Source organism: Vitis riparia, chromosome 4 (assembly GCF_004353265.1).
Source record: "Vitis riparia cultivar Riparia Gloire de Montpellier isolate 1030 chromosome 4, EGFV_Vit.rip_1.0, whole genome shotgun sequence".
NCBI classification, from domain to species: domain Eukaryota; kingdom Viridiplantae; phylum Streptophyta; class Magnoliopsida; order Vitales; family Vitaceae; genus Vitis; species Vitis riparia.
This window is the reverse complement of record NC_048434.1, coordinates 16099490-16123628: the sequence shown is the minus strand read 5'-3', so window position 1 is coordinate 16123628 and position 24139 is coordinate 16099490. Positions and strand designations below refer to the sequence as shown.

The 24139-nt window shown below is 34.8% G+C and overlaps 1 protein-coding gene across 4 annotated transcripts; it reads left to right on the top strand.

The window, feature by feature from the left end:
* The first annotated feature begins 1150 nt into the window (after positions 1 to 1150).
* On the top strand, positions 1151 to 23893 carry LOC117913185. Of its 4 annotated transcripts, none has more exons than XR_004651086.1 (9): positions 1151 to 1262; positions 2838 to 3109; positions 11355 to 11456; positions 11549 to 12319; positions 20925 to 20983; positions 21080 to 21402; positions 21592 to 21923; positions 22086 to 23676; positions 23804 to 23893. XR_004651086.1 is itself a non-coding variant. In XM_034828145.1 (9 exons), exons 2-9 carry the CDS (start codon positions 2927 to 2929, stop codon positions 23394 to 23396), a joined length of 2997 nt encoding a protein of 998 aa, XP_034684036.1. In that variant the 5' UTR covers positions 1151 to 1262; positions 2838 to 2926; the 3' UTR covers positions 23397 to 23744. The 4 variants fall into 4 exon arrangements, 3 of the variants coding, with proteins under 3 accessions (XP_034684036.1, XP_034684035.1, XP_034684033.1); XM_034828145.1 differs by lacking the exon at positions 23804 to 23893 and having other exon boundaries at positions 21592 to 21725; positions 21810 to 21923; positions 22086 to 23744; XM_034828144.1 differs by lacking the exon at positions 23804 to 23893 and adding an exon at positions 1397 to 1504 and having other exon boundaries at positions 22086 to 23744.
* The last annotated feature ends 246 nt before the right edge of the window (positions 23894 to 24139 follow it).

The following is a 24139-nucleotide window of genomic DNA, read 5'->3' as shown; positions in this document are numbered from 1 at the left end:
TTTTTTTTGAAAATATAATGGTTTTTAAAATTAATTTAAAATATTTTTAGGTTTTTTCAATAAATTCTAATAAAAAATATTAAGAACATGAAGAATATATAGATAAAAAAACTTTTATACACTACAAATGGAGTTTTGAGCAAAATACTATATTTGAAAAAACATAAAGTAGATTAACTTAGATAATTCTCAAATTAGTGCATTTTAGTGATTTGGGCATACAAGTTCGAAATTTTCTTTTACATCATAAAATCGTAGTTAGTAATTATGATTTTGAATTTTTTAAATATAAAAGTATAACAGATGATTATGGTTTTAAATTTATTTTTAAAATCATAATCGTCAACTATAGTTTTAAATTTAAATTTAAAGTCATAGTTGGTAATTAAGATTTTAACTACTTTAAAAAAAAAAATTCTAAATTGTAGGTATGAGACATGATTTAGAAATCATTTTGAAAAAAGACCTATTTTATGAAATTTTTATTTTTAAATAAATTATTTTTGCTCAAAACTATAAAAAGAAACAATGCCTTTATATAGAGGGTTGACAAAAACATTTATTTTCATATATATGAGTCACTGAATGATAATTTATTTTTAATTAAAAATTATTTCTAGGAGTTATTATTAAAAAATTGATTTTTGAAAATTATTTTAAAAAATATGAAATGAACATGAGATGAATTTTAAATTGAATTAATTGATTAAAATGGATAAAAAGATCCAAAATTTGTAAAGCTAACCTTTCCCATTTTTGAATTTAAAGAATAATCAATTTTTGACATAAATACCCTTTGATATTTTTATTATTTATATGTGTTTTAATTTTTTTTTTTTCAAGAAAAAAATGAGGGTATTCTTATCCAAAATAAATATTTTTTTGGTAAAAAAAAGGTAAGAGGTTACATTTGTAATTTCATGTTGCTTTTTATCCTTTTTTAAATTTAATCCAAACTCGCAAAAACTAAACACGCATGGTATCGAACTGGATATTTCCACACGCTTGGAGTCGACACGTGCGAGAAGAATGGGACGGGGGTGGGCCTAATGGCTAATGTCCACCGGACAACGACGTAAAAAGAATAAAAAACAGAAAATAAAAAATAAAAAATAAAAACAAAACGTTTCGTTTTCAATCACTCACTGATAAATGCTCACTCTCTCTCCCAAATGCCAGCAAAATAAAGGGGAATACACACACCCACGAGAGAGAAAGGGTTCAATCCGCCATATAACGTCGTTCTTCATTGCTGTTCCATGGTTTGATTCCTTTTTGATCATTGCACTCGCTCTTGTATTTGATTTTTTATTGTATTCAACCAAAAAAAAGGAACCCATCAATTTTTTGATTCTATTTTCTTTTTGGTTTTATTTTCTTCTTTCTTTGCATGCAGGATGTTTATTTGTCAATCAGGTGTTTTGGGTTTTTGTTTTTTTTTTGAGTTGAAGTGATTGTGGTTGTATTTGCCTCTGTTTGGTTCTCGAGAAAACGCGGGAAAAAGGTAAGGAAACGAGGCAATAGGCATGTCCAGGATCGGTTTTTGGTTTTTTTTTTGCGTTCTGGGTTTCCGGAACAATGGATACCAATGTGGAAGAAGCTTTACTTTCTTTTCTTGGCTGCCTAACAGAAGACTTTGGTGGGTGTTGTGAGTGGTGAACGAATGTGGGTGTAATATTTTTTGGATAAAAATGAAATTGGATTATTGGATAGAGCATGATTGTTTTCGCCATTTTTGAGTTGATGAATTTCGAGGCAAATTTCTTAATGAATGTCAATTAGGGACAGGTTGAAAATACGATGAATTACAATTGTAGTTTACTGTTTGATTTCCTAAAGAATACGGAGAAAAAGAAGGAAATACAGCAATGCTTGTGTTTAGGCTCATTATTTGTTATTATTATTATTATTTTTTGTTTTTGTGTGTATTTTTATTTTATTTTATGTTTTTGTTCTGGAATTTCAGAATAATGAGTTACCTAAGCTGAAAAAATTTTAATTTCTTTTCTTAGCAGCCAAAGAGAAGACCTGAGTGAGTGTTCTGAGTGGGGAATAAATGTGGGTCCAATAATGTTGTGGATGAAAATGAGGTTGAGTTATTGAATAGGGTTGAAAATATTGCATGAGTATGGTTGTTGCATTATAAATCCAATGAATGTGAATGTGATCACATTCATATTTCATGAGTTCATATAGTGAGGAAAAAATTGCATAAACATGTATTGCGTTATGCACGTGATCACGCTTGATGGCCAATTTGTTGATATGAACCATAGAGAGGTTGCAAATGCACATGAATTTGTCCCTGAAAAATGGTCAGGTATGACCAGGAATTCATCAAGGCACATTAATTGAATAGGTGACCTGGTCATTTCTCTGATATTTCATGAGTTCCAAGTGAGAAATGCCTTTGTTTATATCATTTTCACATTTAAATGTGGGTCTTGGAAAGTCTTAGTGGTCCCTCAACATTTGGCTCTAAAATGCAGCTGTTCTGTATTTAATTCATATGGATGGTTTATAGTGAAAATGTCTTTGTGATTGGTGGAGCACCTTGTGCACGATCACATTTTCACTGAGTTTTCTTTTTAAACTATAATAGAAGTCTAAATGAAAAGCTATAATGAGCAGAACTTTGAAATTTGATTTGGATGAATTCAAACTACTAACATGTCTTTGGGAATGTGAAGTAACTTTGATATTGCTTACCATGCGTTAATGTGCTTTTATGGTTTTACCCAATCAATTTGTCTTCAATTTCTTTTTCAAGTCCTGTCATTGTTTTCCTGCCCTGAACTATCTTTTGACTAATGCCCAGAGAGTTTCAATGCTTGCAGATATGTTTTGTTTGATGAATGAACTGTACTCTGGTGCCACAAGGTTCTAGACCTCAGTATAGTGACAGGAATTCTGCTTGAAAGCTTAAATGTCTGGCAGTAAAGTGTTTTTAACATACAAGAGAAAGCGAGCTTCATCTAGTCTTAACCATGGAAGTGGGTGTCCTAATTCAGCTTCTGAATGGCCAATTGGTACTTGTTCAACTGGACCAAAAAAACATAACGAACTGAGCAATGAGTGCATATCAGAAAATCAGAAAATAGATCCAGAGGTGAGATTATATAAACTTGAATCATGTAGGCCTTGTTTATTTTTCTTGCGTGACCCTTTTTTTTTGTTGATGTGACACATGACTTATTTTAAATTTTTGATGATTTTTTAATGGCTTCTTTGGTGCTCTAGACCAAGACCAGTGTTTTAAAAGACTATTTGAGGCTTACGCCTCGAGGAGCCTTGAGGCTATGGCCTCAATTAGTGTAATTGAGGCTTAAACCTCACCTTATCAAAGCTTAGCCTCAAGGTTGTTGAAGCGTAAGCCTCAAATATCCAAAGGGTTCTATCATCTATGCTTTTATGAACTTTTGATATAGATTTCATGAATTTTGTATTGGATCCCTACTTGGTGTAACTTTTTACAAAATAAGGGCTTGGTTGACTTCCAATTAATCTTTTAAATGGAAGGAAAAAAGAGAGATTGAAAAGAATAATGGAATTGGTGACTGTCTTAATGGTTGATCTCATATAAAATCTAATTATTGATAGATAAACAAATATATTATTGCAATTGGTGGACAAAGAAGAAAGATGGATGGATATTAACACCAATGGGCAATATAATATAACAATTGGATATGATTATATTCCTTGGAAGATCCTATTAGTGATAGTTATAGTAATGTTGAGAACTATTTGATAAACTCCTGAGTGAGCTAATTTTTTATTTATTTATTTATTTTTTTAGAGAAAAAGGAACTTAATTAGAAACTATTAACAATGGAAAATAATAAATTTTATCATTTTGAAGTTATATCTTTTTTATTATTCAATTTTCTTATGCTTTATGAGTAACTTTTTATTTTTTTGATTTTTTTTTATTATCTATTTGTTTAAGCTGAGGCTTACGCCTCATTCTGTCTTGAACGTCTTGCCTCATTTAGGCAAAATGCCTCAAGATTGCCTTTAGCCTTTTAAAACATTGACCAGGACCAAGCCAAGTTCTTGATGTAGTGTCTAACATTGTTGACTTTAGCAAAACTTTTAGGGGAAGATATGGTAACAAAGTAAGAGAGTTTCTTTTTTTCCATTTTGTTCATATTACAACTATGGAGACTTTAGCAAGAACTTGGCTTGCTACCAAGTTCTTTGTTTGGGAATGGATTTTCCTTTTTAATTATCTTGAGATAGGTAAAGAGAAGAAGTCATTGTTCTAAGACATGGAAAGCTTATATTGCACTAATCTTTGAAATGAGGGTGGTAAAGTTGGACTTGATAAAGTTGGACTTTATTAGTAACAACATGGGTCATCACATCCGTCAACTGATTTGCACTCTTGATGTAAGGAACCTTTATGATGCTAGAATCTAGGTTATCTTTGATGTAGTTCCTATCAAGTTCAATATGCTTTGTTTGATTGTGTTGTACCGAATTATTTATAATCTCAATAGCTGTCATGTTATCACAAAAGAGTACCATAGGTTTCTTAGGACAAAACTAGAGTCGAAATTCTTAGCCAAATAAGCTCCATAGTTGCATGATGAACTTCTTTGTATGCAGCTTTTGCACTAGACAATGAGACCACATTTTGTTTCTTACTCCTTGAGGTCACCAAATTTCCTCCTACAAATGACACATACCTTGAATTAGGCTTTCTATCCAATCTGGATCCAGCAAAGTCAGAGTCTATGTAGCCCTCAATATCTAGATGTCCATGTCTAGAGAACATAATGTGTTTGCTTGGAGAGGACTTCATATAGGCCAAGATAATATTTACTGCATTCATTTGTTTGTCACTCAAATTATGCATGAGTTGACTTACAATAGTAATTGCATATGATAAGTCAGGTCTAGTGTGGGTTAAATAGATTAATTTCCCCACTAGTCTCTAATGTCTTTCTTTGTTCGTTGGGATTTGATCAGGATAAATGGATAGGCTATGATTTATCTTAATGGGAGTATCTATAGGTTTGCAAGCAAAGTTATCGATTTCAGCTAAGAGATCTAATTTATATTTCCATTGGGAGAGAAAAAGTCCTTGCTTGGACCGAGACACCTTAATGCCCAAGAAGTATTTTAGAGCACCTAAGTCCTTCATTACATTCCTTAGCTAGATAGTTTCAAATCTTCTCTATTTTTGTAGAGTTACTACCTGTAACAATCATGTCATCAACATAAACAATAAGCAAAGTAATGTCATCACCATCTCTCTCATAGAACAAAGTGCGATCTGCCATAACTTGTTTAAAACCATACTCCTTTATTGAATAGCTCAACCTGCCAAACCATGCCCTTGGTGATTGCTTCAATCCATACAAAGCCTTTTTAAGTTTGCATACCTTGCCTCCTTTTGGTGTAAACCCCGAAGGGCGATCCATTTACACCTCGTCTAATAGATTACAATGAAAAAATGCATTCTTTACATCAAATTGTCTTAATGGCCAGTTTAGATTGACCACAAAAGAGAGTATGACTCTAACAATGTTCATCTTGGCCACAGAGGTAAAGGTCTCTTGATAGTCAATTCCTTAAGTTTGAATGTAACCCTTAGCAACTAGTCTAGTTTTGTACCCATCAATTGTCTCATCTGACTTGTACTTGACTGAAAACATCCACTTACATCCCACTATCTTATTTTCTTGAGGGAGCTCGACCATCTCCCAAGTAGAGTGCTTTTGGAGAGCCTTCATTTCTTCTACCATAGCAGACTTTCACTTGGGATCTTTAAGGGCTTCCTGAAAAAGACTAAGAATAGACATAGAGGACAACTAAAGAGCAAAAGCAAGGTGGGTCTTAAATAGACAGTGATAAGAGACAAAATCAGAAATGGTATAGATAACATTAGAGGATGATTTTGAGAAACTCAACTTGTTAGGTTCTTTATGATTACAAAAAGGATATCTCCTACATTGATCACCAACTTGTGGATTCAGGGTAGCAGTTTTGGAAGTTAAAGGAGAAGGAACATGTACCTTAGGATCAGTATTGGAAGAGTCATCCGATGCCTTGGTAGTATCATTAAGAGGAGTATTAGAGCTTGAAAGGGGTATGACAATAGCATCTTTGTTCTTCCTTGTATAACCTTGTTGGAATAATCTGGTTGGTTTTTCATCCCTTCTTCCCTCAGATTCAAACTTAGCTGCCATAGGGTTGGGAACATCTAAAGACTCCCCCTTACGTAAATCAGTTGAATCCCTCCTGACTTGAAATCCATAACCTCTTCACCTCTAACCATAATCTTTCCTTTTCCCTACTACTAATCTCCCCTTGAAGAGGAACCAAAGACACATTCCTAGAAAAATAAGACTCCCTTCATAAAATTGAACATTCCTAGAGACATAGTATTTGCCTATAAGAGGATGAAAGCATTGATAGCCCTTTTGGAAATTAAAGTAACCAAGAAAGATACATTTAAGAGCATGAGGATCAAGCTTATCCCTTTGATAAGAGTGTATATGAGCATTAGCATACACAACCAAAAACTTTAGGATAAAGGTTCAAAGTAGAAGGAATAGGGTGAAACTGTGATAACATTCGTAAAGGATTTTGATAATCAATGATACGAGCAGGCATTCGGTTGATGAGAAAGACAACGATCATGACACCTTCAACCCCTAGACGTTTTGGAACATGCATAATAAAGTATAAAGCTTGGGCACCTTTAGAATGTGGCGGTTTTTACGCTCTACTGTGCTGTTCTGCTGTGGTGTGTATGTACACGTCTGGTGGAGGATTTCATGTTCTTTGAATAAATCAGCAAGAGACTGATTCACAAACTCACAACCATTGTTGTAGTGAAAGACCTTAACCTGAGTATTAAATTGTGTGATAATCATTTTGGAAAATTGAGGAATTACATGTAGAACATCATTCTTAGACTTAAGCAAATATACCTAGCTCACCCTAGTATAGTCATCAATAAATAGAAAGTATTTATGACTTGAAGCAGGAGTAGAAAAGGATCCTAGGTATTTGTGAAAAAACAAATGAAAGGAATTAGACTTATATTGAGATGCATTTTGAAAGGTACACGATGATTTTTAGCGTAAATGCGTTGTTCACACCTTAAACTAGAAATTAAAAAATTTTGCGACAACTGATGAAATAAACATTCCAAATAAGAAAATTTTGGGCGACCTAATCAGTAATACCATAAAAGAATTTTTTCTCTATCAAACGTCCCTTTTGCTACTTGAAAAATATGGTCAAATTCAAATTGTAACTCCCTTACCCCCTCCAAGTAGTAAAGACCTCCCCTCTCCTTACCAATGCTAGTTGTCATCTTCGTAAGATTGTCTTGAAACACACAGTTGATAGAATTGAAAGTAACATAATAATTAAGATGTTTGGTAATCTTGAAGAAAATTATTAGAGAGACTAGGCGCATAAGACAAAGGACATGGAGAGTGTGGGGGAAAGTGAGACATTTCGGACTCCTAAAATTGTCGTAGGAGTCCTATTAGCAACCTAAATAGACTTAACAGATGAGGGCATTAGAGAGTCGAATAAGGAAGAATGACTAGTCATATGATCAGTGACTCTTGAACCAATAACCCAAGGGTTAGAAGTAGTAGAAATAAAGGCCAAACCAGAATTACCTTCTTGAGAAGATAATCAAGAAACTTGAGAAACAAAAGCTAGAGGAGTAGCATTGGTAAGAGCAATCTGAGTTGATTTCTTGTTCTTCTTTTCAACTTGCTTAAGCTTGTACCACTCTAGATAACCGTGCTTCTTTCAGTGAATATGGTAACGAAATACTCACATTTGTTTTTGCAGACATGATATGATAATGAAGAGGATGAAAAAGAAAGAAAGAAGTGTAGGCTAGGCAGCAACGAAAATTCTCTACTTTTGTTCTAATACCAACTTAATAAATTGCTGAACAAATTTTTCATATGTCTCAAGGGTATTTATACAGGGTAGATGGGGCTATTTTAGGATGGTGAACTATATAGAATAATGGACAACTATATAGAATAATGGACAACTATACAAAATAATATATAGTTGTATAATTAATCACAGCTGTGAATAAATGCTGACTGTTCGCATATATTATCCTTGGTGAGGTGTTTGAAGAATGTTGTGCATGTGGCCATCTTGATAGGCAATACAGATGAATAATTTCTGTTGCAGCGCATTTCATACTCCCATGTCTAGCTCACAAATTCCATTTTTGAGTTGGGATGGTCCACCTACTTCTTATGGGAAGATTTGATTGGAAGTTACATTAAAGGACTCTTCTGATGATGTTATCCTAGAGATTTGGAGAAGAGGAGCTGGGATTCCTAAATAAATTAGCGTTAGGAATGATGCTTGTTCAAAGCTTATCTAGCCTTCCAGGTTAGCATGAACATCAAATACCATCAGCTTAAGAGGATAAATCTGGCCTTGATAGATTCCCTTAATGATCCAAGCCAATCCACCTATCATCCGCAACTACAATGAGATATTCTCACCGTATTGCTTTTGAATCCTTATCTTGACAAAGGAGGAGGCTCTAGATGAGGTTTTTTGGACTATGCTGTTTTACCTTTTTAATATACTTAGTCATGAGGATTTTAGTCCACAAAGGTTCAGACTCCTCAAGGATCTTCTGCCTAAGTTTTGATGGCATTGTGATGTTACAATTCCTGGACTTTGAAGCTCAATGCCTCCATTTTTCTTGAGAATGCAGGTTTTCTCCCAGTTAACCAAAGGGAAATTTCCTTTTTACTTTCTTCAGTGTCATTCCACAAAAACTTCTGTTCTTTGTCCAGTCTCTTACAAGTTTGTTGAGGCAGGGAGATTGTTTGAATGTTGCCTTGACAGATTAAACAAGGGTAACTCTATGTGTGTGTTTTGTAGCTCCTATCTTGCTAGTTTGCGATTGTTCTTATTAATCACCGAGTAAAATGTTCTTCTTCTTCTCTTTGGAATGAAATAAAAAATATCCAAGGCTCTTCCCCAAGTTCTTGGTGGTGGGAATGTCACATTAACTGTTGGTTTTTCTTGCTTAGCTTCTAAATGTTTAAGGGAAAAGGAAACCTTGGAGTTCTTAAGAATATCCTTTCAAGTACTAGCCAAAGTATGCACAAAATGTGATCAGACAATCTTTGACTGCACTAGCGCAGGGAGGAGATGCCATAGGAAGAATGAGATTGTTTGGCAAGGTCCTTGACCAGGTCACTGCTTTGGAGATTTTTTGGGACTGGGTGGCTAGGAAGCTAATGATGAAGGTGATTGCTTGGTTCTAAAATGAGCTAATTTATGTTTGAGTGTGGTGTCATTTCTGTTGTTGATAATAGGATGGCTCACAACAGATTAATTTTAACTTTTCCTTTTATGTTGTTGCAATTGATCGATTTTGTCTTTTTCCTTTTCCTTCTTCCCGTATGGATCCAATTCCTTTTGTTGATAAATTCTGTCTTTTATGCAAAAAGATCCTTTTCAAAAGGAAAGCCATAAGAGCAATAGGCTGGAAGAGCAATAGGCTGCTTCCAGAGGCCTTAAAAAATAAACTATGGCCTCCAATCTTTCTATAGGTGAATTCTTCATTCATTTTCCAAGTGAGTGTGAGGGGAGAGTGCTCTATCTAAGCCCATAAATAGCACTAAAGAGGACAGAGCTTCCTCAGTCTAAGGATTAGAGAAACAAGGGAATTTTATTTACAGTTTGATTTTGAATAAGCTGGGAGTAGGATGTTTGGTTGTGAAATCATTATTCATGAGCATGTAAAAACTTGTATTTTTCGTAGTAAACATCTAAGAAATCAATAATTGGGACAAGGCTTTATTGAGTTGGCTGGTTGACAATGCTACCATTCTGGAGAACTCTTTGTACAGATTTCCGCTTTAATGGTTTTAATTTTTCGATCAGTACTCATCTCATCTCTATCTTTGCGTGTGTGTGTGTGTGTGTATTTAACTCTTCAATTTTTTGAATGTAGTTAAGCACTCTTTTTTGGAACTTTTACCACCAATTTCTTGGAGTCTGAAAACAAGTTGACTTGAGGATTATTATGTTCATTTTGTTTTGCGGATAAATAGTGAATCTAGTTTTTTTCTGTTTTGGAGGTGGTGTCCCTGTTTTTTCCTTCACCAAATTTATTTTTAAGAAGAGTGACCTAGTTTCCTCCTAGCACATGAGATTTCTGTACTTGGGTCTTCCCTCAAATCACCTACAGCTCAACAATAACTTAAGCTTTGTGGTGAAAGATTTACTAACTTAAAATTGCTTAACCTTAGATGGAGCCTCTTGATCTACTTTCAATTTTGTTGATTGGTTGGGCTTTTTTTGATGTGAGAAAGGTGTTTTTTGTTACTCTTTATCTCGTTGCTGTTTTGGCACCTTTGCATACTCCCTGTGTACGTTGGTGCACCTCTTTTGATTAGACACTGTTAATAATAATCTTATTTGCTTATTAAAAAAAAACTGAAAATTGCTAACATTCTGTACCTGAAGCTATTCATATGAAGCTTTTCAAGGTAAATGTCTTGCAGTAGTCTAAAAATATTTTATAACTATGGGGATTGGTATGAATTTGTTGTAAATGAATCCGATGCCTTGATAGAACGAGGGATCCCGAATTGAATGATTTTGAAAGTATTGTATAACATCTTAATATAGATCAATCCAAGCTCTGTTGCTTGAGCTTGATAAGCTTCTGGTCCAGTTGGCCCGTAAAATTCACTAGGATCTTCTTACGGCTAGATCCAATCCCCTGGTCCCTATGGAAAGGAAAAGAATTTCATGTTGGGGAGTACTGCCTGATCATTTCTACTAATTTAAATCAAGGTTTTAAGTTTGGGACTGAATGGATATTAAATAATTGTCAGTATATGTGTCCCTTGGAGAAAAATCTTTCTTTAAGAATTTAGCAGTTTAATGGGTCTCTTTCAATGCAATGGGAACTTGAGCTTTGGTGCTCAATTTGACAGGGTTTCCAAGCATTCATTTTTCATAGGCTTTGGGAATTTTGCATAGGCAATTGGCTTTATTTTGTCTTTTATATGTGCATGCGACATGTACCCTTATCAGTTTTCTTGCCATGCTTTACATTCTGTATTTTGCTTTTCTTTTTGTCTAATTTAGCATTGGCATAAAATTGAGGTTACTTTAATCAGGCTCATCAAATATCAGCATTCAAATAAATGATTGAAATCCCTTTAAAAAAAGTTGATTGCAATCTTTTGTTGTTTTGATTATGAGTTTAACTTTTGTCAAGATGCATCTTCTGATTTTCTTTTTTGACAACTTCTACATGCCTGTAAAATTCCTAGTTATTTCCCCTATTTCTGCTCATTGTTCAACCTTACATTCAGATATGGCTTGAATGTGTTGTTTGTGGTGTTGGGGACAACACGCTGCAGTGTGATAGCTGTCTTCAATCAAATCATCTTCAATGCCTTAATTCCTCCCTCAAGGTACCCCAAATTTTAATAGAAGTGAAGAACATACTCTTTTTGGCATTTATATTTAGTTGATGATGTGATAATATGATGACCTCCTCTCTCAGCATATGCAACATGGGAAAAGGTTGTGTTCCAGTTGCATAAAAGAGCATGATTCTTCAACATCACAGCTTGTCCAAGAATCTGGTAGGAATAAGGCTAAGAAACAGGTAGAAGGTTCTGATACAAGAGAGGTGACATGTGACTCTCATAAATTGGCTCTAATAAGGAGTCCTGGCAAGGGTACCTCTAGAAAGGATATGGTAGAATCATTACCTACAGATCTATCTTTTGTTAAGAAGTTCAGTCACATTCAGAGAGGCTCGTGTTCATATGTGAACTCTGGCTCTGCATGCAATGATGGATTTGCTGAAGGGAATTTACTTTCTTGCTCTGTTGGGATGAACTCTGAAAAGAATTTGGAAACCCTTGGCTTAAAATCCTCCTATGGAAGGAAGTGCAGCTATGGCTGTGCAGTCACAGCTGCATCAAAAACATTAAATATGGAAGGCTCTGATTCACAAGCTAAAGATAAGTCTAGTAAAGTATTTGTTGATTCACTTACACAAGCCAAGGTAACCACCCCATTGCTTACTTTCAGTCGAAGATCCAAAAGGAAAAGGGATGTGGATAGTACAAATGCAGAAAGAAAGTTTCTGGTTGGGCAGAAAAGTTCATTAATTACCAAATTGAATGACTCTTCATATGGTATTCCCTGTTTGTCTGAAGCAACTTCACAGAAAGGATTTTCAGTAGCTCATTCAGCAGATTTGAAGCTACCAGGGGAGGGTCCCAACACCAATATGAAGCATTTATCTTGTCACACTCATGACCAAGTATGTTTCTTTCCTTCTCTTGAAAGGTTTCTGGGCAGGTTACTGAAATTGTGCAGTTAATCTTTTGTCACTTGATAAGAAGAAAACAAAAGACATTCTAATTAAATTTATGGCATGCCTTTATTAGTTTGTGATAGGCTATGGAATTTACCTTACACAAGATTCATACTCTTTAAAAAAAAATCCTTTTCCTTTTTTTTTTTTGTTTGCTCTATTTGCATGCTATGTTTTGTACAGTACTGTTTAGTATTACATATTTATTTCGTTTTAGTGGCTTAAAAGCAAACAGAGGAGACTAGGACGAGGACATTGCTAATGGGAGTATCTAGTGACTTCAGTATTCAAGCAAGCACTATTGAGTTTCTGGGAAGAAGTTTAGGAAGAAAAGAAAACCATAGCAAATGCTCATATAGAAAATAAAAAAAAATGTATTAACAGTGCCTAACAAAAAGTGGTACACTAAGGTATATGGGAAGTATACAAAGACTGCCAAATGGCATGAGAGACAAAAGAACACCCCCTCATGTCTTGCAGCTCCTCATCAATGAGTAAAATCTAGTATAGAAATTAAATCCTCAAAGAAAAGGGAACACAAGAACAAGCTTTTGAAAGCCTGATCCAATTGCTCTATATTTTCAAATGATTTGCAATTTTTCTCCTTCCAAATGGCCCAAAAAAAGCATAAAGGAGCAGCCCTCCATGCATTTCTTCTTTTCTTTCCCATAAAAATCCCTTGCCAACTTAAAAGTCTCTTAAGTGTAGAAGGCAGCAACCCATTCTATGCTAAACAAAGAAAAATTCAATTGTCACAAAGTCCTTGTTATAGTGCAATAAAGAAGAGTGTGATTCTTCTTCACTCTTGTATAGATAACATCTATTTGCCAAAGCCCAACATCTTTTAAATTAATTTGAAGTCATCTTCCCCTAAGTAACTACCCATGCAAACAAAAAGAGCCTAGCCTCTGCTTCCCTCCCCATTGACTTCTCTTGAAACCTTAAAAGGAAAGCTTTTGCACTAGCTAGCTCCCAATCATGGAGGCAACTTAAGAGACGAGGTCTCCAAAGCCCTCAATGGAGACTAACCTAGAGAGTTTGTTTATTTTTACATTGTATATTCTTGTTTTTGTATTCTTGTAGTTTAGATTTTCTTTGGTGGGAGGATTCCTCATCCTTCTCTTGTATTTTTTTTTTCTATCAATATATCTCTTTTGTTGTTTCCTATCAAAAAAAAAAAAAAAAAGCCCTCAATGGAGACCTCATCCCACGTTTCCTCAGCTCAAGCATACTTTGTAGAGGTAATGCAAAAAGTGATGGAAAGGTTGCACTGAATGTTGAATCACCATATTGAATGTCATTCTAGAACTTTACTCTCCTGCCATTGGCCACTACAATGCAAGTTCTACTCCTGAAGTCATCCCATCCTCATAACTTTCCACAACCTTACCACATACCCATCCCTCTTGACATTAGAACACTAGTTGCATATTTCTTCCCTAAACTTCATAATGATGACCCTACTTCCATGAAGACTCCCTTTTTGAGGCAAACCTTCAATACCACGTGTTAAGAAGGCTCTTGTTAAGGATAAATAAGTCTCTAATGCTCAATACACCCTTTTTCTTGGACATACATAGAATAGACCAATTCACAAAGTGAGGTTTTGTTTTCACAGGATCCCCTTCCCCCAAAGAAAGTCTCTTTGAATTTTTTGAAGTCTCAAATGTATCTTCCTTGGAATAACAAATGAGGATATGAAGTAAATTAGGAAGCTTGATGAGGTATGCTTAATTAGATTAAGTTTCCTACTCTTTAAAAAATATTGCCTCTTCCACAAAGTGACAAGGTTCAAAATCTCGACCAACTTTGGTATGACTTGGTAGTCTCGGTGTGAATCATTGAGCAATTCCAAGATGACTTTGAGATCTTTCTGATATTGAGCTATTCGGGTGACAGGTGATGGAGAAAACAATGATGTTAGAGAGCAAAGACTAGAGAAGAGGATAAAATTAAAATCCACAAAATGAAGAACTTTAGAAGGAGAGTTGGGACCTTTTGTTTGCATCTTCATCCTTCAGACTTAGTTTTTGCATCCTCACATTGTTTAGTTTAGAGCCTTCAAAGCTTGGAGAAGAAACATTTGATAATACAATAATTATTTACCCATATATATATAAAATCTTGGAGAAGAAACATGGATGGGGGTTGGAAGATACATGGATGGGGGTTCCTTAACCATGATAGATTTCATAGATTGATTGGGATCTTCATGGAAGGGCTTTTTTTTTTTTTGTTAATGCCCTTTTTCCCTTTTTCCCTTTTTATTGCTTTAGCTCTTGGTGTCCTTTATGTACATGATGAGGATGAATCTCCAAGATCTACTCTAGAAAGAAATGAAAGAATGAAAAAAATCCTAAATTACTTTACAAGGGGTATTTAGATAATTTTGCAATTTTTTTAGGTTCTCTAAAGTCATAATTAGTTAGTTATCAATATATGAGTTTTATTTAGATGTAGGGAATTTTTAGAATTCTTCTTAAAAAGAAATTCTATACCTTTTATTTTCTAAAATAAAATTTTTATACTAAAGTTTCTATTTTGAGTCCTTAAATTCTAGAAGTCTTCTTTATTAGAAATTTTATTGCAAGAAGTCTTATAAATTAAGTCTCTAATTCTAAAAAAGTTTCTTTTTTATTTTATTTTTTATTTTTTTTAGAAGATTGAATAGTTTTAGTAAACAAATAAGAGTCCTAATTAGTCACTACATAAGTTATGTCTACTTTTTTCATCAGTTTATTCAAATCCAAGGGTTTCTAAAGTTTATAAATAAGGCTAATTGACACAAAAGGGGATTAATGTAGTATTGATAATCCATAATATTAAGCTTTTCTTTGCATACCTTACAATTCTTTGAAACACCATTGATTTTTTTTTTCTAGATGAGACACATAGAAGGCCTTAGTGAGATTCTAAGTTTTCTCTCTTCTTTATCCTTTTTTTTTTCCTTCTATATTTTATTATACTTTTCTTTTCTGCCATGATTTTCATTCTTTGTTACTCTCCTTGAACCATAAAAGATTGAAATCCTAGCTCACTTCTTTCATTGTAAACAACCATTCTAGGGTGGTTCTACCTCAATACATCTTATGGACTTTGGTGCGCTTTTTGTTAGGTGGTGTTAACATATTTTTTTGTTTGTCTTTAAAAAATGATACTTCAATATTTCAGGAGCTAGGTTTCAGCTAATTCAGGGTCATTTGGTCTATTTGTTGTGGTATAGATTACAGATTGTTAGAGGAGAATGAGATTTTCTGAAGTTATGTGATAATAAGGATTCAGTTGTTACTAGTTGTAATTCCAAACTTATATTTTAAACATCAGTTCCATAAAGAAGAACCTGGGTTAGCAAATTGGGGTGTTAATGAAAGTGAGATTCCTTACATGTGAAGCAGCCTGGGATAGGATCCTCGCAATAGATCAGTTAAAAAAGAGAGGTTAGACCTTTGGTGAATAGATGGTTTTTGTGCAAAGATGGGGAAGAATTCATGGACCACCTGCTTTATTGCACCAAAAAAGGAATTTTGTTGCAACTAGTTCTCTTTGTTTGGGTGATGCAATCTTCAATTAAAGGGACCCTCTTAAGATGGCATGGATCTTTTGGAGTTGTTTGGGTATTGCAATCCTTAGTGAAAGCAACATTATTAAGTTGGCAAGGTCGTTTTATTGGAAAGAAGAGGAAGAAAGCATGGAAAATTGCTCCTTTATGTTTGTATTACACCATTTGGAAATAGAGAAATAGAAGAGTATTTCAAAATGTTGAGTTATTAGATCAAGAGCTTAAATCCTGTTTTGTGTAACTATTTAGGGTGGACCAAAGGGGGCTTAGAGGTTGGGTCCATGTCCATGTTGGATATTGTCGATTGGTTAAGCTGCATGTAAGGGGAGGGAGTATTTTTTGTTTTTCTTTCTTGTTCTTTGCTTTGTTGCACACTTGTATACTCCTTGTATACTTTGTGTTGCCTTTTTTGACGCTTATAATATATTGCTCTTTTGCCTATCAAAAAAAAAAGAAAAAAAGAAAAAAAAAAGAAAGAGAAATAAAGAATGGAAGACTGCTGCCTTGTGCTTATTTTGGACTGTTTGAAGATGTGGAACAAATGGATCAAGCACTAAACTCCTCCCTCTTGTGTATCTATTTGGAGTGGGTAAGGGTGCGCTTAACTAAAGAGACAATGCCTATGGTAGACTTTGTTGATTGGTTGGCCTCTTTGTAAGGGTAGGGGTTTTCGGCATTTTTCTCTTTTTTATTTTTGTCTTTTGATGCCCTTGTATATGACCCATGTACCATGGTTGGCTCTTTTGATAGGCATTGTTAATATATTTTTTGCTTGCTAATAAAACAAATCACTTGGATACAGCAGAATAAATTGAAATCATTATTTGAAATGATAAGTTTTGGCTGTATTAGACTACATTATGCTAGAATTGAGGTACAGCTGGTAAGAAGTAAGATCCAAAGAAGATTTTGAAGTGATGTCATAATGGGTATGGTCCCATGATAGAAAAATTCTAATGAAGCAAGAATAGTGATCTACAGTGGACCCTTGAAAAGTAGGAATTGGGCTACTATTACAAATGAGTGTTGTATATGCACAAGGGATGCTGAATCAGTGGATCATTTACTGCTTCAGAGTTCAGTGATCTGTGAGCTCTGAGTGTTTTTGTTTGCTCTTTTAGGATCAGCTGCATGATACCTTTGGCCTGTGTTTGATATTATTCACCATAAATGGCCAAATGTAGGCAATGGGGATGACAAGATTATGTGGAGAGTGACTCTATATTGCCCTCTTTATTTGGAATGAGCAAAATTAATAACAATATGAAGCTTTCAGTTTTAAAGATTAGTTCTTTTTTCTTGACTTTTGTGTTTTATGGGGATCCTCATCATAAATGGGGATGGATTTTCCTCAACTATTTAATTTTTTTAATCAAAGATCATGTGGTATTTTTTTTTTTTTTTTTTCAGTTGTAACAAGAGACTGTAGTGGTAACTGTATTGACTATTAAGTAATAAAAGAATATACAAATAGAAGGTGAGAAGTGCGGAAAAGAAAATATGCACAACCAAAAAAAAAAAAGGTAAGGCCCTATTTGGTAATTGGTTTTGAAAACAGTTCTGAAAAACAATTTTTTAGAATAATTTTTGAAAATTGTTCTATGATGTTTTGTAGAACAAAAGTTTGCTTGGGAACTTGAAAGTTTTTGACCTATTTTTAATGCTTTTAAAAATAATTTTATATCTAGTGCTTTCTTTTTAATCATTCTACATGTTTGTATAATTATTTTTTAAAATAACCCTAAAAGAACAAGTGAAAATAACTGAAACCAACTAAAAGATGTTATTTGAAAACACTTTATTTTCTATTTTAAAGAATATAAAACAGAAAACAATTTTGTAGTTGCTAAATGTGTTTTCCCATTTTTTTTGGTTTTAGAGAATAAAAAACTGCTTTCAAAAACAATTGTCAAACAAGATCTAAAGCTCCCCTTAAAAATGTCCTAGGCTTTCGAACCTAAGGATTGGTCTTATAAAATGAAAGGCAGTATGAGATCCACAATGAAGTTCAACAAGAGAAATTGTTTTTCTCTTAGCTAGCTTTTTAGCTTCTTGATTTGTTGAGAAAGAGAAGGCCAAAACTTGAGTAAGCTCCACAATCCTGCTCACTCAATGGTCATATCTTCATGATCCTTTTCTAGACTTCTATGTTTAACTACCCAAGAACTGTTACTAAATCCCCTTCCATTATTGGCAAGCATGGATGAAAATGTCGGGATTTATTGGCAAAATATCACGATTTATCAACAAAATATCATCGATATTTTGTACCCATCAGGGTAGCCCAATTGTTTAGGGCGAACATCGGGAAGTGTGGTCCTAGCAAGTGGCACATGGTCTTGGGTTTGAATCTTGCCATTGATGATACCTTGAATTTAACCAATGCTGGTTGTTGCGGGGTGGTCAACATCTCAAGGTTTGGGTCTCCATGGAGAGTTCTAAGGGCTTGACCGTGAAAGGTTCCTCGGTTATAATATATATATATATATATATATATATATATATATATATCATCGATATTTCGTGTGTTGGGCTACCTCGACATGACAAACACCTTCAAAATTTTGAATGAGAGAATTTTCGCATTTTTCCCCTTTTATCACTGATTTATGGGCGAAATTTCAATATTGCATTGATATTTTGGATATATCAACGATTTTTTCGCCCACAACATTACATGTCAACCACAATTTTCATCCACTTTTCCCTCAAAATGCTTAAACCCAATACTGGGCTTCGACCTAATTCTTAGTCATGCTTAGGTCCAATATCACACAAGTCTTTCATCAATCATGATTCCACTTAGGGTATGTTAGCCACAATTTTCATCCACTTTTCCCTCAAAATATTTAAACCCAGTAGGGGGCTTTGGCCTAATTCTTAGTCATGCCTAGGCCCAATATCACACAAACTCCTAAGTCTTTCATCTATCATGATTGCACTTGGGGTACACTAACCATTTAAATAAATTACCAAAAACATGAAAGTGCAAGTTTTGAACCAGAGACCCAAAGAATGATGTGAGCTGCCTTTGCCTCCTAAGCAAGTTTGCTTCATTGTTACAAATGCACATAAAATTGTATATCTCTCTCTCTTTATATATATAAATTAATTTTAGTTATTTTATTATATCTTTTATAGAATAGTTAAATACAAAAAAAAAAAATGTAAATTTATAAATAAAATTATCAGCATTTTTCAATAAAAAAATGTCTATATATCATCATTCTTTTATATCCTTCAATATATATCAATTTCTTTATTAAAACAATTCAATGCAAGTATCATTATTATTATTATTATTATTATCATTTTTGGAGTTTTTCTCAACATTTTTATAATTTTTTGTTTATCAATTTTCGTCTACCTATATTTTGTGTCAAAATATTTCCCAATATATTCATAAAATCAAGTTACCAATATATTTGTCAAAACCGATATTTTCATCCTTGGTGGCAAGGACCATCTTTTAGCTTCTCCAACCTCTTCTCTAAGGATCTTATATTTGACTTTAAAATCTGTAGTCTGTTAAGGTTACTATTATTATTATTATTTAAATTCTTTTGACTTAATAAATTAGTAGGTTCATTTCTGATTAAGCTACAGCTCAAGTTCTAATTCTTTTTGATGAATAAGTCCTTTGACTGTAGGTAAAACAAATCCCAGAAACAACATTTAAAAGCCAAGTAGGCATTGAATGGCCAGCTTTGTATTCAAGCATCGTAGTAAATGGGCACTATTGAGCTGATAAGATAAAGTATGAATGACATGCATCACCTCATCGTTTTAAACTGATAACAGAAACTATAACAGCATTTCCATTATCATGTGTCATTAGGAATTGGTCACTCTTTTGATGTGATGAGGGAAAATGAAAATCTGAAATTATATCAGCAGTCTGATCAGAGGGTTTTGTTAATTACTATGGCCTATTAATTAATAAATCCCTGAACTGTTAAGTGCTTTAGGTGATTTTTATCCTTGAGCACTCAAAATTCCTCCTCTAATAATGGTTCCTGTCTTATACTGTTTATGTAGGTTAGTGCTTGGTTCCAAATCTTTTGATGGTCAATTTCTGGGCTTTTGTAAGTTTATTGGGCACATTGAAAAATGTTTTAAGTTCGAACATTTTAGATATGCGAAAAGGCTCTAAGGTGTGTTGTGATTTGAAACAATGATGTGCTTAATCAGTTTTGGAGTGCACTTTAAGAGAAAAATCTCAGACAAGATAGAACCAGATGGATACATTTTAAAATATTATAAAAAATTGGAACAATTTAAGCATTTTAGTGGTGTCTTTTCCTTTTCGACTGTCTTTCTTCTAGAAATCCATTCCTTTGAATGTTGATGTTAGTTCTAAAGGGTGAAGTATTGATCTTGAAAGTGATACTACAGTAAGATCTCGATTATGTGGTTAGTCATTGGTGCTATTCATCTAAGTAAGATGATAAAGCCGGAAAACGATATATTGACTATTTGGCAATGTTTTCAAAAAACAGTTCTCAATCGTTTTGAAGAATAAAATTCTGTTTGGGAGCTGAAATATGAAAAACAATTTTCTTGGCTTATTCTTTATTAAGTTGTTGTACACTGATGTATGATGATTCTTCATCCTTTCAATTGTTGTGTAGTGTGCTATGCAAAAAACAACTGAAAACACTTTAAATTTGTTCTAAAAAACAACCTATTTTCAGAATAAATTATGAAAAAACTTCTATCAGAAGTCTGCCAAACTTTTTTTCTAATTTAAGAAACCGTTTTTTGTTTTCAAGAACAATTACCTAACAGACCCTTTGTTTCTTGGTTGAGTAGGGCCTATCTAATTTGGCTATGGCTAAATCGGCGTTTACTGTTATTGAATTGTTACTTTACCTTGTGAATACTTGATTTTTCTGAAGAGGCTAGCTCATTCCACAAGTAAATGTGACACCTATTTGATGGGGATCACTGTCTATGTAATTGGTATTGATCATTTTATCGGTTCTGTGACAGGACGAAGAAGATGTTGATTCAAAAAGTGCTCATTCTGGATTTGCTCCAGGAATTGAGATGTATTCTCACATTAACTAAACTCCTTTATAGTCAAGACTATAATATTTGAGTAATATAATATTTATTCTAATCATGCAATTGCTTTATTCTATTAGCGTGAAATTTAAGGGAAAAGACTCATCTAATGGGGGATGCACATTTGGAGACACCTCACATGTAACTGAACAAGTACTCGATCAGAGCTCCAACCTTGCCATGAATTTCCAAGAGGATCCCCTGAAAAATTGTTTGGAAACCTCTTCAAAAGGTGCAGATCAAGATCCTGATAGTGAGGCAACAGTTAAGGATAAACAGCCAATGTCACCTATAGCTCAGGCTTCCATTGGAGAAGAATCTCAAATGAAAGCAACAACAAAACCTGATAATATTACAAGAGATGGAGACTCCCTACTCTACTTGGATCTATCTGTTCCTCCTGGTAATTTTTGTTTACTCAGATCATGTAAACATGTTCAACTCAGGTTTGAGCCAGTAGCTCCCTTAGTTAGACCTTTTGTGCTGCAACAATGAGATTGTGGGTTCGAACCCATCTTACCCAATTGTACCATAAATGCAGATTCTTGACATACATTTCCACTTAATTATTTTCTATTAACTGATATGACAGACTCGTGTGGCACAATGGACTGCAACGTTACCTTGGATTCAAGTCCCCAAAAACAACTTGTTCACGCTGCATCAGACACTCTTCGGGGCTCCTTGGACTCGACAAGCAGAAGCCATTCTACTGTTTTAGAGCAGGTTTCTCATTCGGTTCATGCATTGGATTTGTTGCAAACCATAAATGAGAAAGTTGGAGAAACTTCATCCATCCACCATCTACAGGTTTTTGGAAATACACATACTTCCATGGAAGAAGTTGGTGCCAACAATAAAGATTATGGAAAAGGTTCTCCTCTGTTCCCCATGGCCATTATGTCGAAGGATAAATGTCTCCAGGTAGGTAGTATCACAGCCCAAAGATGTCACTTTTGTTGGTTATTCTGTTGTGATACTTTCTTAAATGGGTAGACCATATTGGTATTCATTAGTCTTGTTTTAGTATGGAAGTGTTATTATTTATTGTTTTTTTGGAGATATAATGTAGTATTTTGTCAGCAGTTGTTCTCGGAAGACAAAACCATTGATATGGTCTGCATGGCTAGTACACAGCTGGAGGAGACTGTCTATCCAGGTTCCAGAGAAAGAACAAGTCTTCGGTTAGGAGGCGATACTGTTCAATCAAAACAGACTCCAACCAGATCTCCACACTTTCTAGGTTTGTCTCTCCCAACAGATCCTAAAAATGCAGAACGAGACTCCAAGAGCTGCCCCGCCACATTCCCATTGCCAAATTTAAGCATTAAAACCATGGAAATGATTCCAGATGCAGCGGCCAAGTCTTCAACGAGTCAGATGTCATTGTTGAGGCACAGATTGATGCTTGAGAGCATTGAAGCTAGAGCAAGAACATTGAAGGGCCGTGGCAGTTGTTCTGATAAGTTTGAGCAGCATACTACCCTGTGGCCAGAAGAGGAGTTGGATTTTCTATGGATAGGTGTCAGGAGACATGGAAGGGACAATTGGGATGCCATGTTAAGGGACCCAAAATTGCACTTCTCACCATGGAGGGTGGCAAGCGACCTGGCTGAGCAGTGGGAAGTGGAACAGTCCAAACTTTTGAATGGTATGCTTGAATCACAAGTAAAGCTCAGAAAACCACCAGATGTTTCTTCAAACAGGAACAGCGGCTTCCTGCATCCTAGAACAGGAATCCACAGAGAGAATTTAACGGATGAAACTCAACTATCACTTGGAGATTTGTATTTCCAGAAGGAGGGTAACGTCCCAAAGAGGTCACCATTGAGCTCGGTCAATATTCAGAAAAATGGAGCCAAACAGCTTCAGAGATCTGGTAGAAACCCAAGGAGAAACCTTTTTTCAGATTGTAAAGGGAAGTATGATAGGGGTTTGTTCAACCATATGGAAAGCAAAGCCATGCTAAGAGACGAATCTTTATTGACTGATGGCCCCTCAACTAGTTTTGCAGCAAAGGGCAACTTACCCCACTGGCTCAGAGAAGCGATTACCACCCCTCCTCCAAGGCTGGCAGAGCCACCTCTGCCTACTGTTGGTTCATCAGGAGCTCATTCAGGGATGTACCGAGTTACCCAAAATTATTCGAACCCTATCGAGCTGCATAGTGGGCCAAGGAGCAGAATGAATAGCAGGTTTGGTGATTTAAGAACGAATGATCTACAGCCATCTAGTGATGCCCATTACACGAACTTCACATCAGGAACAAGGCTTGGAACAGCTGAACCAAGCAGCAAGTGCTCATGTGGAGGCAGTAAACCAGGCAACTTAATCATCATCGATAGTGATGCATCTTCTGAAGAGACGATATCTGATGATCATAGTGCTAGGCCTTAGCTTTAATGGAAGGGCTTCTGCAATAAAATTCTGGCAAATATGTAGAAAGGTAGGTATATTTACCTGCTGTACAGTTCTATAGTTCTTTGTTAGATGCAACTTTGGGATGTTTCCAACTTTTGTTACTGTGCTTGGAGTCATTCATGTCGATGGCGATGTCAAACTGAAATATCTTGCAGTGTTATGAAAGCGGAATCCATGGCCAACTCTATGGATTTTCCATCAAACTTAGAGATCTTAGTGACAAACTGATATTCTCGAGAAAGGCTGAAGCCTGGAGGTTCATTATCACCCTCCCTATTAATCTTCAATTATTCTTAATACTATCTGTACATTTTATCTTGCTTATTGATCTTGTACCATGTTTTTTTTTTTTGCATGGATTTCAATCATTGTTCCAATGATAGTTTCCAGGGTTTCCATATAGTTGCTCGATGTGTGATTGTTTCACCTCAAATAAGATGAGCTTCTACCTGTTTATAATGGGGTTTGATTCAGGTTTTCTGATTAAGGTGAGATTCTTGTAATCTACCAAATTAGTGACTATTTGTCTTTGTTCCAGGGTGCTAAAATTGCAGCTTTATTACAATATGTAAGCAGCCTGTGCAACACTTAAGACAACTTAAGATTGTGCAGGTAGGTTTTTCCTATGACCTAAGCAACAATGTGGCACTTAAACAACTAAAGATTGTGCAAGCATAATCATTCCGACTGAAATCAAACTCGAAAAACTCCTTCAAGTA